We start from the raw sequence: 23,259 nt of genomic DNA, 5'->3' as shown, positions 1-23,259 counted from the left end.
TTCTGTTTGCATGATGAATAACACTGACTTTTTTCCTAGTATTAAATTAACCTTGCTTTCCTGGGATAAACTCTGTTGGTCATGATGTAGTGTCCTTTGTATATATTGCTGGATTCTGTTTACTCATATTTTGTTAAGGATTTCACATCTCTGTTGGTGGGGGATACTGATCTCTAATTTTCTTTTCTTGTAATATTCTTGTCAGGTTTAGTATCAGGGTTATGTTCGCTTTATAAAAGAAGTTGAGAAGTATTCTCTTAACCTCTGTTTTCTGAAAGAATTTGTGTAAAATTAGTATTATTTCTTCCATAAACATTTGATAGAATTCACTTATGGAGCCCCATCTGGGCCTAGAGTTCTCTTTGTGGTAAGATTTTTTATTATAATTTCTTGAATTAATATGGGCTATTTAGATTTTCTGTTTCTTCTTATGTCAGTTTTTGTAAGTTGTGTTTGGATATGTTTGTCTGTTTCATCCAAGATGAAATGGCATAAAGTTATTCACAACATATCCTTATTATCTTAATAACGTCTATAGGATTTATAGTGATATCCTGTTTTTTCACTCCTGAAAATTATAATTTGTGTTTTCTCTATTTTTTTTTCTTGATCAGTCTTGCCTGGGGAATTATCAATTTTATTAATCTTTTTAAAGAACCAGCATTTGACCTTTTTTGATTGTCTATTGTTTGTCCATTTACTAATTCATTAATTTCCATTCTTATTATTTCCTTTCATATACTTACCTATGGCTTAATTTGATCCTCTTTTTCTAGTTTCTTAAGGCAGAAGCTTCGAGCATTGATCTTATATCTTTTTTAAGCTGTAAAATTTTCTCTAACAATTTCTTTAGCTTCATCCCATAAATCTTGATGCATTGTGTTTTCATTGTCATCAGTTAAAGTATTTTTTAATTTTCCCTGTGCAAACCTCTTCGATTCCCAGATCTTTAGAAGTCTGTTGTTTAATTTACAAATATGTGGGAATTTTTCTGGATATCTTCTTATTACCAAGACATTTGATGGGACCAGTTATTTGGATCTATGCTAAATGCTCTTGCCTTTGTAAAAAGATAATGAATGGATTTCTCTTTCTACCTTCTAGAATTTCCTAAGCATGGGCTTTGAAATGTTCATTTCTCAGCATCTTCTTTCATTTGTTTGTTTTTTAAAAGTTAAGCAATTGTACAGTATAGATTATAGTTCGGAACACATTATGGATTATGGAACAAATTTTAATATTTCAAAAGTTGTCTCCACATAGCCCTGCTATAGTTTACTTTCATTTTACATAGAAAGAGATAAATAGTAATTGTTCCATCACAATATTAAGTTTGGGGATAAATTTTTCTTTAATTTTTGTGGATTTTTTTATCCAAGCTAAAAATTGTTTTATCTTTTGAATAGGTATCAACAAATGATAATATAATGATTTGACTAGGTCTTTTTAGATAGCATTTTCATTAATTTTGTTTTTTAAGGTTGGTGTTATTAAAGCCTGAAGAATTTATATCTTATTACATCCAGCATGCCCAAAAGACAGTAAGCTACACTAATGCCAAAGCCATATTAAGTGCAGTTTCATCCTTCTTTGATAAACCAGCCAGTCCATTAGATCTTCCAGTACCTCGGGGGTCAGCATTATAAAATCTATCTATTGTAGATTTGCAGAAGGGCAGTTCAATAAAAATCTAGAATTAATAAATGTCAGAAATAAGAATGTCCATTGTATTGGGACTTCTGTGTTCATTTTTAGATGATTGTCATTTTTTAAAATAAATTTAATTGTTTATTTATTTATTTAAATTTATTTTTGGCTGCGTTGGGTCTTCGTTGCCGCGCGCGGGCTTTCTCTAGTTGCAATGAGCGGGGGCTACTCTTCGTTGAGGTGTGCAGGCTTCTCACTGTGGTGGCTTCTCTTTGATGTGGAGCACAGGCTCTAGGCACGCGGGCTTCAGTAGTTGTGGCACGTGGGCTCAGTAGTTGTGGCTCGCAGGCTCCAGAGCACAGGCTCAGTAGTTGCGGCGCTCGGACTTAGTTGCTCCGCGGCATGTGGGATCTTCCCGGACTGGGGCTTTGACCCGTGTCCCCTGCACTGGCAGGCGGATTCTTAACCGCTGCGCTACCAGGGAAGCCCTGTCATTTTTTAAATATAATAGTTTAATCTCATTTATTAAATGTCATGAATATTAGGCTGGGAATTGTAGCAAAAAGTGATTTCTCAAAGAAATATACTGCATCATGACCTGAGCTAATGGTTAAGTTATTCTTACAAATACAGATGCTTGTATAGTAATGCATCCAGGAATTCCCAAGGAAACCAGTTCTTTTTCTTTTCCATTTCTTCTGTAGCTCTGCCAGACAGACAAAACAAAACAAACAAAACCCTAAGGTAAACCAAATCTCTGAATCAGTGGAACTATTTGATAAAACACCATGATGGGATTGTAATCTGCCTGGAACTTTCTTCAGTACAGTTCTTAAAATCTAAATATATGTAAGAATAGAAAGGCTTTCTGATGTAACTCTCCAGAGACGATTATTTTCTTTTCAAAACTTACTGTCACTGATCAGACAGATACTTCTCTAGCTTCATACAAACACATGTCTTCCCTGTCCTGTGGTACTGTCTCTGTCCTCTTACCTTCACATGGAAGGAGCAGCTAAGTTTATACGGTTGACATGTTACAGTGGACAGCATAGTTAAATAGAAAGCTAGGTTTTAAGCCACCCCATTAAGCCTGATCTGATGTAGAATATTCAGGTTGGCACAAACAGCGCAAGCTAGGGACATTCAGAAACCCTTTGCCGTAATCTACCGTACTGGTATCGCCCAAGGAGGAGCGTGTAAAAAATATTTTGTTTAACAGTCTGATGGTGTTTTCTGCCCTTTTTATTTGGTTGGGAATTTGAATTTTTCAGGTTAACTCATAAAATAAAAATGTAAAAAGACAAGATAAATGTAAAAAGACATATGAGGCAATGTGTTTAATTAAGATGGCAAAACCTACCACTCTCGTTTGCAGTGGCTTGGAGGAGATTTGGAGTAGAACTTCCACTTGCTAACGTTCAGTTAGGCCCAGTTTTGACATTTGGAAGTGACAGTTTGGTAGAATGGTGGTGTTCCTACAAGTGAAGGAAACCGTGTCTGTAATACTCAGTGTGATCAGGCCCCTGGCCCTTCGTGAAATTTCACGTACAGGTGAATTTGACTTATTTTATCATGTGGTCCAATTCTAGCCAGATGCTGTGGATATGCGAGGAGGACAGGAGGGTCTGCTTCTGATGGCATTTTCCCAGGGGATCTGGTCTTCCTACTCTCTGCGTACATGGAGCAGATGATGTATTTGGATCCCAGCCAGACTCTTGGGTTCACTGTAGATTTCATACACACTTCAACGACTTGGTCTTGTCATCTGTGGAACGAAGGATGATCCATGGCCAACTCGTTTCATTCTACTCCTTGAGGCGAATAGGACTGTAGGATCAAAGTAGAAAGATCTAAGGAAGAGCATAGGTTCTCGCTCACTCTAGACTATATCCGCTAAGGCCCAGCCTTAACGTTGATGAGACTTTACTCACCCAACTTGCTGTTTTTTTCAGGCTACAACCGAGGTGGAAATTAAGAAGAAAGGCCCTGGATCTCTCTTAGTTTCCATGGACCAATTGGCCTCCTATGGGCGGAAGGACAGGATCAACAGTATATTGAGCGTGGTTACAAATACACTGGTAGAAGGTATGTGCCTTGTGATGCTGTCCAAGCTGCTGAGCTATAAATATGTGGTGTGCATGATAATATAAATATAGTCCCTTGGGCTGAGTTGCGCAAAAATTGTCTCAGCTTTAGGAATAGAGTCTGCTGGTTATAGAAACTAGCATTTCAGATCTACATGCAGAGAATCCAGGAAGGACTTCAAAGCCGCTGCCAGCACTGTACACAGATAGGTAAGAAGTATGAAGGAACAACATAAGAGCGAGCTAGAGGACCTCAAGAAGTCTCTGTAATCAGCACCATGAGGAGCCAGTAGGGTGACGTGAGGCAGAGAGGAACAGAGACGGAAGAACTGTGATGACAGAAAATGATGGAAACCCCCCTCCTGCCCTCGACCACAAAACTTACCTTCCTCTCTTCCTTTTTAGCTACTTACAGATCTTTTGGTTTTCCCTTAAGGACAAATGTACCGTGCATTGTGATTATACCTAATTCTGCCTCGCTTTAAACACCCCCACATATCCATAAATACATTGCACGAGTGAACAGGTAAGCTGAAACCCCTCTAACGCTGGCGCTCTGTGCCCGGGGGAAGGGCAGCCGCTGTTGAATCATAGCGTGCCTGCAGCAGCGTAGCCGTCAGAGCCTGAACTCCGTAGCAGGTGGCTCCTCCGTGACACAGCCTGGCTTGCTGAGGATTTCCCATTACACTGCAGTTCCCTCGCAACTGTCAGCTTTCTGTCCGACTGTGGTCTGTATTCCAGGCTCCTCTTGATTTCTTTGGCAGTAGATTCAGTGACCAGGTTTTCTCTCACAAGATTCTGATTGATTCTGCATACTTCTTCTTCACCTGATTCATGCTGATTTAGCTGAGTTGTCCCATTATAGATCCGTACTGTACTGTTCCTGATTGCCGTTCTGCAGAATCCACACACCCAGGCTAACCCAGTAATAATCAGAGTCCCTGAGATAAGGAGACTCAAATTACTCTGGTGTCCTTGGAACAAGTTTTTTTTTTTTTTTTTTTTTTGAGTCATTTATGCCACATACCACTTCTAGTCTGTGTGTGTGTGTGTGTGTGTGTGTGTGTGAGAGAGAGAGAGAGAGAGAGAGAGAGAGAGAGAGAGCGAGAGAGAGAGAGAGATGGGCAGGGGCATCTGTGGTGAAAGGAGAATCCCTAGAAGGGAACCCGAAACTCCCCTGCACATATGGGCAAGGAGTTAGACTAAACCTAGGCTAATCTTGAGGTGTATCACGTAAAAAGAATACTGAACTAACTACTTTCCAGCTCCTGACCAGCTTCATTTGTCCTGTTTTCTTTAATTCCCATTGAGGTCATTGTCTGATAGAACATCTTTAAGCTTTATAGTTTATACTTTGAGATAACAGGTAAGTAACTGCAGATCATAAGAATTCCAAGATAAGATATATCAATATTAGCTTAAGAACCTTAGCAAATTTTATTCTTCACTTGGAGACCAAGACAAGATTTCTCTGAGTATCTGTAGCAGTTGAGAAAGAAAGACGAACAGCCTCCAACAGGCCTGTTTTATTCCTGGTAAAAACATCAGAGCAGAGCTATCCATTCAATGCAACAGTGATTTACTGGTTACCCCGGTGGCCTAGTGCAGGGTCTGGCAAAAGTAGATGCTCAAAAAATGTGTACGGAACTGAATCTTGTTGTGCTTGGAACTGGGGAGGAGTGCTGGGGCTCCAGGATTCCTTTCGGAGGGCTTAGTAGGATTTGACTCCCTTTGCTAAAGCGGATGAGACAGAACTGCTGTAATCAAAGGACAGTGAACGGCTGGAGCTGAATGATGTGAGAGAATTAAAGGACGTTAAGGAAGATCCATTCCTATGTAACCACTGTTCCCTCTGTATTTAACAATTGCTACAACATGGAAAGCCAACACTGAATGAATACTTGTTTCTGCTTTTCAGCCTTCAGTTAGGAAACTCTGACATTATTTTAATCCAAAGAAGCGGGCTTCTTATCTAATGGTTTAGAAACCACAGTGGAGAATTCCAGAATCCTGTAAATAATGAGATAATCCTACAAATAATGAGATAATCCTGCCTGCTCTGCCTCACCCCTATCCTGCCTCACCCCTATCCTATCGCAAGCATGCTCACCAGGATCCAATAAACTCAGCGGAATTCACAATCAGCAGAGCCGTAAGCTTTGGGGATATTTCAGAGGACGGGGCATGGGGTGTCGGCAGAGAGTCATGTGGTCTTACTTCTCCTCAAAGCAGTAAAGCTATGGGAGAAGGGGAGAGGGTTGAAGTAAGAATGAGGAAGCAGTGATGGTATTTAGCATTATTGATTCTTAGGTGAAACAGTTTCAAAAGTGTCAGTGCAATTACTTACCTGGTGTCTGCCTGTCCAGGTGCGGCTATAAGCTCTGTGAGGGTGGCGATTCTTGTTCATCAACGCAGTCCCAGTGCCTAGCACGTTGTTGTATTGACCTGGGAGAAGCCCTGGCCTTCAGAAACCTCCTGGTCTACAAAGGCCACCATCTTGGAGGAATCATGAGGCCCTCTCTGAAAACAATTCCCAGTGCCCCCAAGGTTGAGACTACAATTCCCAGTGGCCCCAAGGTTGAGACTACAATTCCCAGTGGCCCCAAGGTTGAGACTACAATTCCCAGTGGCCCCAAGGTTGAGACTACAATTCCCAGTGGCCCCAAGGTTGAGACTACAATTCCCAGTGCCCCCAAGGTTCTCTCTGAAAATGTCCAGGAGCAAACTAAGGGGAACCTCACAAACTTTTGGACATCTCACCCCCATATGTTAACACATTTGCCCAGACTTTGCTGTTGTGGCTGTGTAGGGCCAGTAACGGTGTGCAGAGCTGTGCGTCCCTTTATAAACCTCCGTATTCACCTGACTGATCTCTTCTCGCTCCTAAGGCTCCGCACTGTCTTAGTTTTTGTGGAACGGAAACGAGTATCCTGAGGATCTGCCCCTCTCAGTAAATGGCAGGGATACTAGATACCTAGTATCCCTTTTTGGTGCCCCACAGGGTAGGGAAACCCTACCCTTGTCTGTCTGGCAAGGACTCGGAGCCTAGTTCCTTGTAAAACATTACAGTTGTCAACTGTTAGAAACGTGAACAGTCCGCTGCTTCAACCTCCACGTGCAGGTGAACAGCGGACATTTGGAGAGAGGAGGAGATAAAAAAAGGAACGGAACCAGATTTCCAAATATGTACTATAAGAATTCATGGAAATAAGAGAACCTTTTCAATTTTCTTTTTTGGGAAGAAGACTAAATTTACCTTGGGAAGGGAGGGAGTTCTATGAGGAAGAAACCAAAGCAAATTTTCTTCACAGACTTCCTTTCCCACGCAGACTCCCACGTGTCGCTTACTGTGGCCCTTAAGTCTGAAAAACCAAGGCAACCATTTTCTTAGCAACCAGGGAGCCAATTAAAAGCCCAACCAAAGCACCCCATCTAAAATAAAGCCATCACCATGGGCACCAACCGGCTGGTTGGAAAAAGGGAAAGTAAACTGATTTAAAGCAGCCATCTTGCTCTTCGTGAAATGTCGGGAAACTTTTTCTCTATTCCCTGAATGACTTGATTTTGTTAGTGGATTTGAGTGGGGTCAGGGTGGTAGCGGATGCAGTTATATCCAACCCCACAGAGCCAAGACCTGGCCTCTAAGGGTTATCATGCTGATGGGTTTTCAAAGTTACCCCTCTTCAAGAACATCCTTCCAGATCAAGGTCCTTGGACTTCTGTGATGCTGGCTATTATATTTCATACTGAATTTTGAGGAGGGCTTTGTTACCGAGGGCCTCGCGCCTAGATTGTTGGAGCTGAATGGCTCTCCGCCTTTAGTGTCTAATTGTCCTTTCTAGTCTTTGCTTTGTAAACGACCTCAGAGCTCATCGAGTCCAGTGATTGTCCTAGGACCCTGGGGTAGTACCTCAGGGAGGGAAGACTTGGATTGCCCTGGACTCCAAGCTCCTCTTCCTGCCTGAACTAGAGCAGCTCTTGGTTTGTCTGTTTTACATATTGGGGGTCACATAAGATCTTGTTTGAAAAAATGGGTCCTGCTTTTAAAAGAGGGATAGACTAAAGAGACGAAGACAAAAGAAGAGAGAAACAAAAAGGAAAGAAGAAAGAGACTGAGGGACGGGGAGACGAAGAAGATAGAGAAAGAAAGGATGAGAGTGGGAAAGGGTGAAAGGGCAAGAGAAGGAGAAAGAGAGAAGAGCAGAGATGAGAAAGAGGAAGGAAGGAGCAAAGGGGAAGGAATGCAACCTCTGTTCCTGACTGCATTGCAGACTCCCATTGTGAACTCATACATCTTTGAGAACCTAAGACAGACGGTCCACGTGGTGGCTTGGTTGACAATGCTGGTTCTGCTGTAAAGAAAATAAACAACAACAGCAAATGCTTTCATAGCACTTGCTGTATGCTGGGGTGTTCTGAGGCACTTTATGTATGTTTTAGCTCATTTAATTGTTGCAGCAAACTGAAGTAATTTACTCAAGGGCCCACAGTTAGCAACTGCCTGAGCTGGTTACGCCCGTATATGTCTGGCTTCAGTGTGTGTGCTTTTGACTGCTTCTCTGATAATAAATAGTTTAATGATACCACGTGTAATAAAATATCTACCGTTTATTGAGGACTTACCTCGTGCCAGGCCCTGTGCTGTGTGCTATCTGTAAGCAATGGAGGAGGATTATAGGATTCATTTAGTCCTATAGCCTGCAAGTCAGTGCCCTTTCAGATGAGGCAACGGAAGCGTAGAGGACGCAGTACCTTGCCTGAGATCATACACTCGTGAGTGTGGAAGCCAGTTGAACCAGGGTTGCTATGCTTCCCAAACGGGTGGATTGCGTTTTGTTTATAACTAGATCCTTGTTAACTGGGATGTGACCTGGCACTGGTCATGCCTCCTCCTCTCTGCCTTCAAGAGAAGGAAAACTGAGGGAAGCCCTCAGGAAAGTCAGCACTCCCTGGCCACCTTCCTTCTTGTGTTAATAGCAGTGATACCCACCAAGTCCAACCCTTTTGTTTTCTTCCCAAGACTGAGGGACTACCTTTGTTCTCTACTCACTACAGAGCTGGAAGAGTCTCAGAGAAAGTGCCCGCCGTGCTGGTATAAATTTGCCAACACTTTCCTCATCTGGGAGTGTCACCCCTACTGGATAAAGCTGAAAGAGATTGTAAACTTGATCGTCATGGACCCTTTTGTGGACTTGGCCATCACCATCTGCATCGTCCTGAACACGCTGTTTATGGCAATGGAGCACCACCCTATGACGCCACAGTTCGAACATGTCTTGACTGTAGGAAATCTGGTAAGATGGAGCACGGCCTCCTGATTTGACCATCTGAACGGGTTTTGCCAGTAGGAATTTTTTTTCTGAGACTGAAAGCTGGAGTTTAGTTGAAAAGAAAGTAATAGTTAATTGGAAGACAAATGCTTCCACATATGCCGCAGCCCCGCCGCTTCCGCTCACTGTTGTGATCCCTTGGCTGTTTCCTCTTTCTGCAGAACTTTGAAGACGTCATTTAGGAGCTGTTGGTTGCAGAATAGGAGGCATGGTACAGTGGGTTGGTTTCCTCAACCTGAGCCAAGGACTTGTGGATTTCTTTCTCATTCTGTTTCTCACATTAATTCCTGCATTACTCCAGCAAACCGCTTCCCCTTTTTCACCTTCAGTAACAACCACCACAAAATAGGGGAGCTCTTTCAGGGCGTTAAATCTAATGATAAATTTGCCCACACCGTCATATCTTAATTATCCATATGGGGACTGTCCATGGGAAATTTTAAATTCTAGGCTGGTTTCCCCTCCTGTCCAACTTCTGAGTGTCATCCAGTTTCTACCATTAGTTGATCTGTGCCAAATTTATTTTAACGTTGGTTTAAGTGATTCATTTATATTATTTAGAAGATAAGTATGCAGTTTTTAAAAAATAGATTATGTCGTGTATCGTGAAGTCAAGTAGTTGTAATTTGGGGATTTCCTGTTTTACTTCTTTAGTACAAAAATCAGGAGTTGATTGAATTTTGATCGACTGTAAAGAGTTAGTTGGAAAGAATCCTCTAGGTCATCTGGCTGCATTATTCCTTAGGAGTTGCACTATAGGCATGTCAGATCTAGTTGTTACCATTTAATTTGTGCGTGATCTCTGCCTGGCATTTCTCTCTCTCTTTCACACACACACACACACACACACACACACACACACACACGAGTTTCTACCTTAAGTCCTAATACACTATTAAAGTGTTATAATATCATTTTGACTGCTGATTCGGAAAACACACACTGGTTAGTCCTTACAGCTGATGTGCTCTAGTACACATCCAAGGTGATACTCTAATCTTTCCAATCTTTATGTCTGAGTTAGTGACACACTTCCGACTCACTACAGCAATGTGCAGCTCAATGAAATACCCAGAGTCTTGGAACAGGATACCCTCACAGACTATCCAGGAAACCTGTTAACTGTCTCTGAAAGGCCTCTGAAGGTAGCTCGCTGTGTGATTGGCCGACCCTGGGGCTTGGCCTTCAGGCAGCATTTTGAGCCAATCAACAATATCATAGCGATATAAGCTTTATTTTATTAGCCAATAGTTACGTAACGAGAGATACGACTTGATCAACTTTGTTGTTGATGGTAGTGGCAGTGATGTGTTTCCTGCAGTGTTTTGTTTTTCTCAAAGTCTTTACTTCTACTTGCTTTTCACAGAATCAGTCCTTGATTTCTAAGAGGCCTAGAAATTTTGAGAGGCCTTTTCACATACTACCAGCAGAATTGCCCTCAGACCAGGCCAGCAAATAACGTTATTTTTCGCTTCTTGAAAATCTAGAGGGGACTTCCCTGGCAGTCAGGTGGTTAAGACTCCACCCTTCCACTGCTTCCACTGCAGGGGGCACGGGTTCCATCCCTGGTTGGGGAACTAAGATCCCGCATGCTGCACAGCACAGCACCCCCCCGCAAAAAGAAAACCTAAATTAGAGTGGTGAGCATTCAGAAGACTTTGCTCAGAATCATCACTGAAGAAGAGGGAGAGGGGAGAAGGTCAGCAGCTAATATTTAGGGACTTCCTGAGCTAAGCCAACCAGAACCAAGTTCTACAAAGAGAAAGCACTCCGGGGGCAGAGTTTTCAAGGGAAAAGTAATGTCTGATTAGCAGTGGGGATGGAGAACAGTGAATGGTTCAGGATACTTTGGACTGGCCAGTGAATTGGACATGAGGGTTGAGGGAAAGAAATCAGGAATGGTGCCTAGATTGGGGAAGTTTGGTAACCGAGGGGGAAATGGGGATGACTGAGCAAGGAACAGGGGTGGAGTTTAAAATCAGGAGTTCTGTTTTGGACATATTAGCCTTAAATGAGCCATTGATTTCTGTCCGGAAATGTTTTACATCTGTAAAATGAGGATGACACCATGTCAATCAGTAGTTGGGAGGAAAACATGAGAACCTCTACAGAAGTATTTGGACTAGTGAAAAGTCCTCTCCGTACTAGAAACTGTGTAAGTGTAGTTCAGCAGGAGGATTTTCAAAGGCTTGGAGATTTGGATACAGCCTTTGACTGAACCTGAGAATAAGAGAACAACAGCAACAAAAAATGGGCAGACTAGCTTGTGAAATAGACTAGGACCTTCTCTCTTTTTTTTTTTTTTTTTTTTTTGCGGTACGCGGGCCTGTCACCGCCGGGGCCCCTCCCGCCGCGGAGCACAGGCTCCGGACGCGCAGGCTCAGCGGCCATGGCTCACGGGCCCAGCCGCTCCGCGGCATGTGGGATCCTCCCGGACCGGGGCATGAACCCGCGTCCCCTGCATCGGCAGGCGGACTCCCAACCACCACGCCACCAGGGAAGCCCTAGGACCTTCTCTTGTGGTTGGACGGTGAGACTTTTCCCACAGCTGGGACAATGAACTGAGTTGTGTTTGTCCACAAACGTGCAGATAGATGTTTTTGAGGGAAGATGAGAACAGCATTCTGTAAATTGGCAATCCCTGCCTCTTCCATCCTCCCCATAAGAAAAAAATGTTCATAATAGGAGGAAGAGTAAAGATAATTTGATCCAACCCCCATGTTTTATAGAGGAAAGTGAACCCAGGGAAGCTACTTGACTTTTGTATTGTTTAGTAGATAAACGTAATGATTCTTTTCTTGCCTGTTTTTGGTAACCATTTGAACACAACAGTGAGTTTATAACGTGGTTTTTTAAACAATCTTAATCTTACAGAAAAGTTTCAAGTACAGCGTAAAAAACTATTTTTTGAGAGTACGTTGCTGCCACAGCCTGTCACCCCCAAATACCGTAGTGTACTTTTACAAACAGGTACATTCTCCTGGGCTTGTGCAGGACTGTCGCACAGCAAGACTGTCATCTTCTCATTACATCTACCAGGTGGCACGTGATTTGCGTTTGTCCCATTTCTGCCTGCGGTCACTGGATCACTTGATTAAGGAGGTTCTGCCAGGCTTCTCCCCTGTACAGTTACTCTTTTTCCATTTATAATTAATAAGTGTTTGTGAGGAAGACACTTTGAAGCTATCTAAATTTCCTGTTTTTCATTAAACTTTTGATGTATTCCTTTACTTACTTATATCTGTATGGACTCAAAGTTTTCAGTCTTATTCAGTGGGTTTTATTTTAATCCATTACTATCATGTACTTAGATGTTTAAACCATTCCTGATTTGGCCAGTAGGAGTCCCTTCAAGGTGGCTTCTGTATCCTTTCAGCACCTCCTCATTGCTTCCTTCCTAAGACCATTGAGGTCTCAGGGACCTCAGGGGTCCCCGACTACACTTTGAGATCTGCTGCACTAGGACATAAATTCTTAGGTGAACATTTGATGACATTCACAAGAGGGACATTTATGTACAGTTGATGTGCGGCTCGTAGTTCCCTTTTTTAAAAAATTTATTTATGTTTGGCTGTGTTAGGTCTTTGTTGCTGCACGTGGGCTTTCCCTAGTTGGCGGAGAGCAGGGGCTACCCTTCGTTGCAGTGCACGGGCTTCTCATTGTGGCGGCTTCTTTTGTTGCAGAGCACAGCTCTAGGCGCGCAGGCTTCAGTAGTTGCGGCACGCGGGCTCAGTAGTTGTGACTCCCGGGCTCTAGAGCTCAGGCTCAGTAGTTGTGGCACACGGGCTTAGTTGCTCCGCGGCATGTGGGATCTTCCTGGACCAGGGCTCGAACCCGTGTCCCCTGCATTAGCAGGCGGATTCTTAACCACTGCACCACCGAGGAAGTCCCTGTAGTTCCTTTTTCTCCTCAAGAAGCATATCACAGTGCCAAGAAGAATGGCATCAAATGGATAACCTTAAATCTACTCTTCTCCATTTAATTCCTTCCAATAGTTACAAATTTATTTTCACCCAAACCCCAAACAAGGGCAGCACACTATGTGCTGAAACGACGTGGGTGCCGACCTCTGTCACAGGCATTTCTACCAGGCACCTGGAGGCCTTTCATCCCATTGAAAGGCAGCACCACATAACTGTGTCATTGATCTTCTGTCGGGAACCAGAGTTCCCACAGTATAGATATTCCGAGGCCAGTCAGCCCGTGCTTGTTACTGAGCACTTACTGTATGCTCACCAAGAACTAATGGGACAGCAAATTCAGTCTCTACTTAGTGTGCGTTAAGTGGGTTAATGTTTCTATGTAGAGAAACCTTTGATGGGCTGATGCTAAGGGTAAAGTGTGTGTCAGGAGTTGATTCACTGCCCCTACCTTCCTGACCTCGCGCAGAGTGGTATTCTATTTGTAGACGCTTAGCTTGCACTATGAACTTTGATTTAACTTAACCAGATCTCTTCAGGGAATATTTTCTTTCAGTTTTAGAATACTGCATCTTCAATTTAGCAAAGTGGGGGAACCATAGAAACGTATATGGACCCCCAAAATTTCCAGCCCGTTTATCATTTTGTTGTGTTTTCGTCAAGTCATTCTGTTTATTGCTATACATTAACTCAGTGTGTTTCAAAACAGTGTCTGTAATCTAAGTCTTTTTCACTATTTTTAATTTTGTCCTCAGACCATATCTCCAAAGTTTTCCTCAAACTCCTTCATATGTAAAGTTGGTAACGGAGTGGTTACAAGTACTAACTTACTATGAATTTTAAATCTGCTGCGTGTAAAGTCCTCTCCTCTAAAAAGAGAATATTCAGTCATAGTCGTATGTTACATGCTTAGGCTAGAATGAGGGTATTGGTCTTGTCAAAACTGGGGTTCATGGGAATTCACTCTCTCCCTGCACATTATGTTACTAAGGCCTTGGGAAGGATACAGAAAGCATTGGGAAACCCAAGGTGCTCTGAGAGGCAGAAAAGTGGGAGCCAGGTAACAGGGAAGACGTCATTCTCGTGCCCAGTAAGCTCCAAATCTAAAAGAATTACTATATTATTGACTATCATATTGAAAAAATCAAAAGGAAGGACCAGAGTCTCCAACAATAAGAAAATTCTTTGAGGATATATTTACCCAATAGAATATTATACAAGCAATAAAAGTGAGAATTAGGAAGACCGTGTTGCAACATGAATGGAGTCATGGTTAAATGAAAAATACGTGATACGTGAAATGAGTCGTGATAAGTCAAGATAAGTGTAAAGCTAAAATATGTAGTCTGTGGTTTACAACTCTGACAAAATATATATGCATTTGAAGAAAAAAAAAAGAAAAGGAGTACATGAAAATAATAGTTGTATGCAAGGTGGTGAGACTGTGAACGTTTCTCCTGTATTTTTCACACTTTTAGCAATGTTCTGTTGCTTTTACCATTTAAAATAAGAAGGCTTGCAGTATATGTCGACGTTTGAGAAGGCACATAATGTCAAATCAGGAATAATACTGTATTTTTTAAATACAATTATAACACGAGTGATTTTTTTTTGGCCAACATCCCAAATGTGGCATACGCATTCAAACGACTGCTGACCCTTTAGGAGTCACCTGTGTGATATTTTCAATTGCTTAGAATAATTTTTTAACTGCACGTTTGAACAATATGAATTGGGTAGTTCTGGCAACAAAGATGTGAACATTTCCTCTTCATTCAAGAGGAAAATAAGGGCTTCCCTGGTGGCACAGTGGTTGAGAGTCCGCCTGCCGATGCAGGGGACGCGGGTTCGTGCCCCGGTCCGGGAGGATCCCACATGCCGCGGAGCGGCTGGGCCCGCGAGCCATGGCCGCTGAGCCTGCGCGTCCGGAGCCTGTGCTCCACAACAGGAGAGGCCACAACAGTGAGAGGCCCGTGTACCGCAAAAAAAAAAAAAGAGGAAAATAAGAAGACTTTCCTGCATCATGTGGCATGGTCAGGGGACATCCGGGTATTGTCGGCCTCAGGTGCAGAATTTAGCCAAGGCTGGTGCTTGTGGCTTCTTGGACGTGCCATATTCAAAGATAATGATAAAGGCGTTTTCTTTTTATTATTTCTTTTTTTCTTACCCCTGCCTTCCCCTCTTTAGGTTTTCACTGGAATTTTCACAGCGGAAATGTTCCTGAAGCTCATAGCCATGGATCCCTACTATTATTTCCAAGAAGGTTGGAACATTTTTGATGGATTTATTGTCTCCCTCAGTTTAATGGAACTGAGTCTAGCAGACGTGGAGGGGCTTTCGGTGCTGCGATCTTTCCGATTGGTATTCCATATTTCTCCAATTTCTTTTTATATTTCCTATCTTGCAGCTACTAGAAAGAGTTTTGCATAAGATAATCTGATGATTTTTTAAAATCTTTAGCTATATTTCATTGGCTGTTTATTGGCTTAGCAACTAAAATATTGAAAACTTTTCTGCTAACTACCTAATATAGAAAGTAGTTGTTAAAATCAGTCAACAAACAGAAATCAACTTTATGAAGTTCCTCAGAAAATAATGGTTAATCTAAAAGACGAAGAAGAAGGATTCCCAAGGGCTATTCTGAGGTCCAGTTTGGATTTGCTAGTGAGCCTCTTTCTTTATCTGAACATCTCCCTGAAGTGGCAAGAATTTCTTCTTTTTCAAAGGTGGCTCCACTCTTCTTCTATCATGGTGACCCCTTCCAAAATATGAGAATAAAGTAATGTTTTTTAAAGTTATATTGAAATTAGTAGTTGAACATCCATCATTAGCTAAGAAAGATTTTTCAAATGTATTTGAAGAAGTTAGTGTTCAAATTACTAAAATGCCTCTGAAAGAATAGTTAATGATATCCTCGAAGTAGCTTCCCATATGCACAGGCATAAGTGATGTCCTGATTAAGTCGCTTGAGCAGCTGAGTTATCATGGGGATATCCCACTCAGACAAAGCATCAGACAAAGCAGCTCCTTATTGGGAAGATACCTAAGCACTTGTAACTGAAAAGATTTCAGGATATTCAGCATATCTAAGAAATAGAATTGGATTAGAGTGAAACTGTTTATAAAACAGAAATCTCATTGAATCCACGTCACAAATATTTGTCAAGTTTCTGGAACCTCTGCTTACTGGTCTTTGGTTAGGATCCAGCCCACAGTAGACTTTTTGAGAATACTTCTTATTTTCTAGAAGATAAGATGAAGAATTAAGAGATAGAAGCCTTGCCACTAATACTCTTGATAAATTAAAAGCCAGTCAGAATAGGGAAAAAATATGAGAGACCCAGAGTGTGCACAGAGCCACATCTGGTAAATCTTGGAACTCTCAGATACGATTCAAGTTTTCTTTTTTTTTTTTAGATTTATTGAGGTTTATTTTTATATCAAAGGATAGTACAAATATTTACCATATGCCATTAACCTAAATACAATAAGTTTAACCTTCTAAAAGTGCAATTGCTTGCTCAGAGATAGATCTGCAGATAGTTTTGCCACGTAATGCCAGATTTCCCTCCTCAAGGGTTACATCAAATTACAGTCCCACTAACAATGTATGAAGACTCAAGTTTTAAATAGGAAGAAAAAAGTCCTAATCAGTGCTGTTGCCTTCTACCAGAATTCTTATTACATCACGTGTTAGTTATTAACTTAAGACATACGATGACGATCTCTGTTCATGGGCTTCATGCATTATAATTCTCAGGCTATTAGCCAAGACCTTGTAATCATTCATTACAGAATACAGAAATCTCGTGATTGAAAGATACCAAAAGTTCTGTCCTCTGAATTAATATCAGTATAGTCCCTTTTCATAAGCTATTTGACATATTGGAACTTCCCCTACTTGGAGGTTGTGGTTTTCCTCCAAGTTATTCCAAGCATGTCACGAAGTTTCGTATCAGCGATTGATTACTTATTGGCAAGCAAAAAGAGAGGTATGTAGAATTTTTAAATGCTTGCTTTTTTGAAGAGACAGATGATTTATTTTCACCGTCCTTACCCAACTGACCTTTTGGTTCACTACAAATCACATTTTCCTTGATATGACCCTTGAGAAGTCAGAGGAAAATCAGTGGGAAAAGGATTATTTCAGGTATATGGATTTTTAAAAGGTAGATTGACCCAGAGACTAATTCAGGGGACTAGAGGCAGTATTCTTGGTTCTTAGTTCTAAATCTTTCACTTCCTGTGCAGTTAATCTGTTTTCCTTCATCTTTGCCTCAGTTTCTCTCACTTTCGTCTAAGATACTGTTAGAAAGTCCTGGGGATTTCCCAAGGGTGCTCGATAAATGTTAAGATGATCTTAGTAATTTCATATGTTTTTATTGTAGCCATGTGGTAAGAATAAATGAATTGAGTTTCACTTGGGTTTTGTTTGGGTTTTCTTTTCCCCATAGCTCCGAGTCTTCAAACTGGCCAAATCCTGGCCCACCCTGAACATGCTGATCAAGATTATTGGAAATTCAGTGGGTGCCCTGGGCAACCTGACCCTGGTGCTGGCCATTATCGTCTTCATCTTTGCCGTGGTGGGAATGCAACTCTTTGGAAAGAGCTACAAAGAGTGTGTCTGCAAGATCAACCAGGACTGTGAACTCCCTCGCTGGCACATGCATGACTTTTTTCATTCTTTCCTCATCGTCTTCCGAGTGTTGTGCGGGGAGTGGATCGAGACCATGTGGGACTGCATGGAGGTGGCCGGCCAGGCCATGTGCCTCATCGTCTTCATGATGGTCATGGTTATCGGCAACTTGGTGGTTAGTACTAACGTGTAGATCTCTTTGTTCTTCGCTCTGAACGTCTTACCCTTGACCCAGAAGCCCAGTCTGCTTAGTGCTTCTACTACCTTCCATGTCTGGGTTGGTCTTTATTCTTTCTTGGCTGAAGAACCCTAAGGTACAAGTGAAGGAAAGGAGACTGCTGTTTTAGGTCATGAGCCCCACAATCTGTCAACCCTCTTTCATAGTTGTGGAAACAAAACTCAGCGAAGTTAAGACATTTTTCCAAAGTCACACAGCTGATAAAGAGTCAGGGCTTATATTAGATCCTTGACTTCAAAGTCTATGCTCTTTCTGCTACACAAAAAAAAGAATTTCCCGACCTTGACAATATTGATCTTTTGGGCTAGATCATTACTTGTTGTGGAACTTTCCTGCATGTTGTAGGGTGTTTACAGTATCCCGGCCTCTACTCTTTACTGTCCAGTAGTGACTCCCGTCCCAAGTTGTGAAAACCAAACATGTCTTCAGACGTTGCCAGCTGTCCTCAGGGGTCAAAATTGCCCTCCATTGAGAACCGTGGATCTAAACCTTCCCAGGATTTTATCTAATTTGTATAAGTTGCAGATCAATTTCTCGCTTCACTCTGATCTGTCCGCCTGCTGTCTTCTGCCTCTGTATATAGAACATTCCCCAACAGAGACTTCACACCTTGTTTCTCAAAGTGTCATCTGAGGACCAGCAACAATGAGATCGTTTGAGAGTGTCCTAGAGACGCAGAATCTCAGACCCCTCCCCAGAGCTACTGAATTAGCATCTGCATTTTTAACAAGATCCCCAGGTGATTCACGTGCATGCTAAAGTTTGAGAAGCACTCATCTTTCAGGTCAGGCCAAAGCCCGCTTGCAAGTGTAGGGCAAGGAGGGCTGGAAGGAGGCATACTCAGGTGACCCCTTATGAGCGCATCCGCAGTAGGGGTCTTCCTTTTCCTGCCACAGAGAAGCATATGCCAGTAGAGGTTCCTACTCACCAACCTCTGAACTAGCCATGCTCCCCCTGTTCTTTCATTGGACTATAAAAATAGACACTGTAATGTTCCTTACTCACTTGCATTCTCCATGCCCAGCCAACTTCCCCTCAGTCCTGATTCTTCTGGTCTTTCCACTCCTTCAGTGAATACAACTGCTGCCTACTGGTCTGTAGTGGGATCAACATTACCAGCCCTGACCTCCTACCGTTTCTCTAGCCTCCTGTTCTCAGTTGTCTCAGGGGCATCTCCCCATGACTGGCTATAGATACCTGAGCACATGACAGAATCCACTATTATTTCTGCCTCTGATGACACCTTTCCCAGTTCCCCTTGGCTCAGTTCTTCTGCCCATGTAGTCTCTAGTAACCTATAAGTCTTTCTGATTTTTCTCTCCACTCCTAGTAAATATCTGATGTCTTTCATATGTCTTTCTTCTTAGCATTTCTATACCTACATCTTTCTTCATAGTATTTCTGAGATCTGCCCCTTCCTTTCCATTTCTACAACCCATCTGTTATTTCTAAAAGTGTGAGGAAGACCACCTTCATCACAATCACCTGAGTCTCACTCATTAAAAGAGGCGGAGTCCCAGGCCTTACATCAGATCTACTGAATCAGAATCTTTCAGGTGAGGCCAAGGAAATGCTTGTTTTTAACAAGCATCCCACCCCAGGAGATTCTTCTGCATGCTAAGGTTTGAGGTTACTATAGCCTAATCCAGACCCTCATCAATTCATGCAAGCAACAACCTCCTAATTCCTAGTTCCCCCTCACACCCCCCACCCCCGACCCTTGTACGTAGCTAGTAGGAATGACTTTCTCAAATCTCTGTCATCACCTGTGACTCCTTTGCTCAAGGACCAGTAGTGAATCCAGTTAAATAAAATTCAGATCTTTCAGCCTGGCCTTCAGAGCCTTCTGCAACTGACCCGCACTTTACCGACCATATCCCTTTGTAATTCTGCAAATGGCCGCAGTAATGATGATACATATAGTTCACATATTGTTTCCATTTCTCCCACTCTGCACATATGATTATCTCCACTGAAAAACTATGCCTTACTCTTCTTCAGAAGTGTGACAAAGTAAGGGCCAAGTGTAAATCAAGAAGTGAACATCTCTCCCACTTTTCAAAAGTAAGTCTTAATAAAAATAATTAATTTAATGCCCAATGTGGTGAAATAGGGGAAAAGACAATATAAATAAAGCTTGTTTCTGATGGCTTGACACTTCGATACATGATAGTACACAAAAGTCACCATCACTGTCTTGCTAGAGCTACTTAATTTTGATAAATGTTAGGAAAACAAAGAAAATTAATTCTTAAAATAGGGTGACATCAAATATATTACCGTTCCACCTTCTAGATCTGTGCTATGAGAGTCTGGCTCTCCAAGCCTACTTTTTTTCTAACCTGGGTCCTCCAGGACATCTGCTGCTCATGAACACATAGCATCTATGCATTCTTTGATCCTCCCCAATAATCCATGCCCACCTTTTTGTTATTATTTTTGGGGAATTTTCTCCCAAAGTGGATACAGCCTTTGCTTTCTTGGATTATAAGAAAAGCAGTATGTTTTGAAGTACATATATATGTATATAACACTACAAAAGAACCAAGAAAAGGGGTACTAAACTCCTTGTATTACAACCAAAACCAAACCAAATGCCCACCTAGTGACATTTAAAACACTACGTGGGTCAAGTGAAACACAATAGAAACTCCTGAGTCTTTCACAGAAGTCTGTGGGCTCCCAGTTTGCAACCCTAGTTTAGTGGATGCCCTTACCCAGTACCATTCTACATTCCCTCTCCTTTTTCCTAATGCTCCTGGTCCAGGTGCTGAACCTGTTTCTGGCCTTGCTCCTGAGCTCCTTCAGTGCTGACAACTTGGCAGCCACAGATGATGATGGGGAAATGAACAACCTACAGATCTCAGTTATCCGGATCAAGAAGGGCGTGGCCTGGACCAAACTGAAAGTGCGCGCCTTCATGCAGGCCCACTTCAAGCAGCGCGAGGCCGACGAGGTGAAACCTCTGGACGAGCTGTACGAAAAGAAGGCCAACTGCATCGCCAACCACACTGGCGCCGACATCCACCGGAACGGTGACTTCCAGAAGAATGGCAATGGCACAACCAGCGGCATTGGCAGCAGCGTGGAGAAGTACATCATCGATGAGGACCACATGTCCTTCATCAACAACCCCAACCTGACCGTGAGAGTGCCCATCGCGGTAGGCGAGTCTGATTTTGAGAACCTCAACACCGAGGACGTTAGCAGCGAGTCGGACCCTGAAGGCAGCAAAGATGTAAGGTCCTAGCCCAGAAACCAGTCTTGATCCTGTGTGAGAACAAACGGCTCTGTCAGCCCCAAGGCTTCGGTTCAGCTCTGGGTCTGGCAGAGAGATTCTGGAAGAGCCGACTCTCAACTTTGAGAACCAACCCTACCCACCCCCCATCGTTATTCTAGATGAGCTAGATTCCTGAGATGTTCCCAGATGTGTCTCCATTGCTTCTGGACCATCTGGATCCAGAGGCTGGAGAAAACCGTCAAGTACTTCCCTGCCATTAATCTGTCTGAGCTGCATCACTGAGACCAGTCTATAGCCCACCTTCTGCTTAGGGTAGATCTCTGTCACCTGTGAGTGGGCTTTAATGTTGTACCCCATCCTGACAGAAGTGTTGAGGGCGCTGTGGTAGTCGTTTGCCTGTGATGAACTGGACGATCATGGGTTTGCCACAAGGATTGTATCCGGTACATCATCTGTACCAAGGTAGCGTCGTCAGTGTAGAGTGGACGTGTTGCTGCAGTGTTGCTTCTCTCCCTTTTCCTTGTGTATCTAGAAACTGGATGACACTAGCTCCTCTGAAGGCAGCACCATTGATATCAAACCAGAAGTAGAAGAAGTCCCTGTGGAACAGCCTGAGGAATACTTGGATCCAGATGCCTGTTTCACAGAAGGTGAAAGGGGGCCAGGAGAGGGGATGGCCTGTAGCACTTGCACTGCTCGCAGACACATCTCTGCCAGGGTCAGTGGTTGGCTGGGGAGGGGGCTCTATGGCTGTCTTCACCCCGCCTCATCATTTGGAGGGAGGTTGACACTGTTTTGCCTGTTTGAGTCTTAGCTATCACAAGTTTTTGCTCTCAGGCTTTTCTTTGTCCTTTTTTCTTGACGTCAGCCCCAAACTTCCATTAGAAAGGCCTCTCCTGTCATGGCCGTGCCCGCCTCCTGACTGCCCTTTTCTCCTCCCTCTCACTGCTTCTTTATAGGACATCGTCCCAGCGCCAGAGGGCCTTGCCCTGGTAGCCTGGCAGCATAGCCTCAGCCCTGCCACCCTGTCCACTTCTGAGTCAGACCTTCTGATTCAGCCACTGAACTCCTGGCTGTGTGGTGGGGCAGCACCTGGTGGGGCCTGGGAGAAGGAGGAGAGGGCACATCTGGGCGGGGCACGTCCCACAGTCTGACCTGCCTCTCCCGCTGGTGCCAGGTTGTGTCCAGAGGTTCAAGTGCTGCCAGGTCAACATTGAGGAAGGGCTGGGCAAGTCTTGGTGGATCCTGCGGAAAACCTGCTTCCTCATTGTGGAGCACAATTGGTTTGAGACCTTCATCATCTTCATGATTCTGCTCAGCAGTGGCGCCCTGGTGAGGTCCGGGGGAAAGAACCATGGGGGATTGGCTGGGGAAGGGGTAGAGCAGGAAGGACTGGATGGGCCCAAGCCCAGTTTCTCTGAGAACACAGCTTGACTGTAGGCCCAAGAATAATGATCTACAGACGGGCTTCGAGCTGGTGTTTTGAGCCTTTGGGATTAGAATTCAAACTTGTCCAAATCTTCATCTTTAGACCCAGCACGATCCCTCTGAAGCCTAGGAGCCCCTTTTCATCAGGCAGAGAATACAGGTTACCAAGTATCTTCTGCTTAGTTTGCGCCGTTCAAAACAACTTCCTAAGATGAGCTTCCCTTTCTCGCCTAATACCCTGAATCACTAGTTCTTGACTTTTCAGTTGCCCAAGGTAGGAGGGAGGTGGTACCCCTCCACCCCCTCTCCCATCATACGCTGCTGGACTTGGAGAGCCCGTGGCCTTAGCAGATATTAGGAGTCAGATCTCTGATACAAAGGTCATTTATCTTCACGTGGTTGTGCCTGCTTCTCATTAGTCAGTGAGGCACACAGGGCACTGAACACACAGGTTCCTCCCCTACTAGGACTAATTATCTTGGTGTTTACTTTCATTTTTTAGCAGGATTATAACTGAGGAGATCTGCACAGGGTCTGCTGTGAGGGAGCTGCTTCCTAGTTGAGTAGATTCGAAGACAGCAGGAACTAGAGACACAACACATTTTCCTTCTTTTAATTAAGGGAAAAGTAAATAATGCTGGATTTTGAAATGCTCTTAAAGAAGGTGGGCACATTCATGTAGGTGTGGAATTAGAGCCTAATCTGGAAGCAAAAAATAACAAGAGAGAAGCC

General features: G+C 43.2%; 1 protein-coding gene across 8 annotated transcripts in view; it reads left to right on the top strand.

The window, feature by feature from the left end:
- Nucleotides 1-23,259, top strand: part of SCN8A (sodium voltage-gated channel alpha subunit 8) — a 177,849-nt gene that overhangs the window by 123,749 nt on the left and 30,841 nt on the right. For all 8 annotated transcript variants that reach the window (XM_060306862.1, XM_060306865.1, XM_070046498.1 and 5 more), the window contains exons 13-19: nucleotides 3,603-3,735; nucleotides 8,790-9,028; nucleotides 15,172-15,345; nucleotides 17,439-17,795; nucleotides 20,626-21,096; nucleotides 21,632-21,749; nucleotides 22,277-22,431. In XM_060306862.1, the coding sequence (XP_060162845.1) occupies nucleotides 3,603-3,735; nucleotides 8,790-9,028; nucleotides 15,172-15,345; nucleotides 17,439-17,795; nucleotides 20,626-21,096; nucleotides 21,632-21,749; nucleotides 22,277-22,431 (1,647 nt within the window). The remainder of the gene's footprint in view (nucleotides 1-3,602; nucleotides 3,736-8,789; nucleotides 9,029-15,171; nucleotides 15,346-17,438; nucleotides 17,796-20,625; nucleotides 21,097-21,631; nucleotides 21,750-22,276; nucleotides 22,432-23,259) is intronic.

Source organism: Globicephala melas, chromosome 10, assembly GCF_963455315.2.
Source record: "Globicephala melas chromosome 10, mGloMel1.2, whole genome shotgun sequence".
In the NCBI taxonomy this organism is placed as follows: Eukaryota; Metazoa; Chordata; class Mammalia; order Artiodactyla; family Delphinidae; genus Globicephala; species Globicephala melas.
The sequence above is the reverse complement of the archived record's forward strand: the minus strand, read 5'-3'. Positions and strand labels throughout refer to the sequence as shown.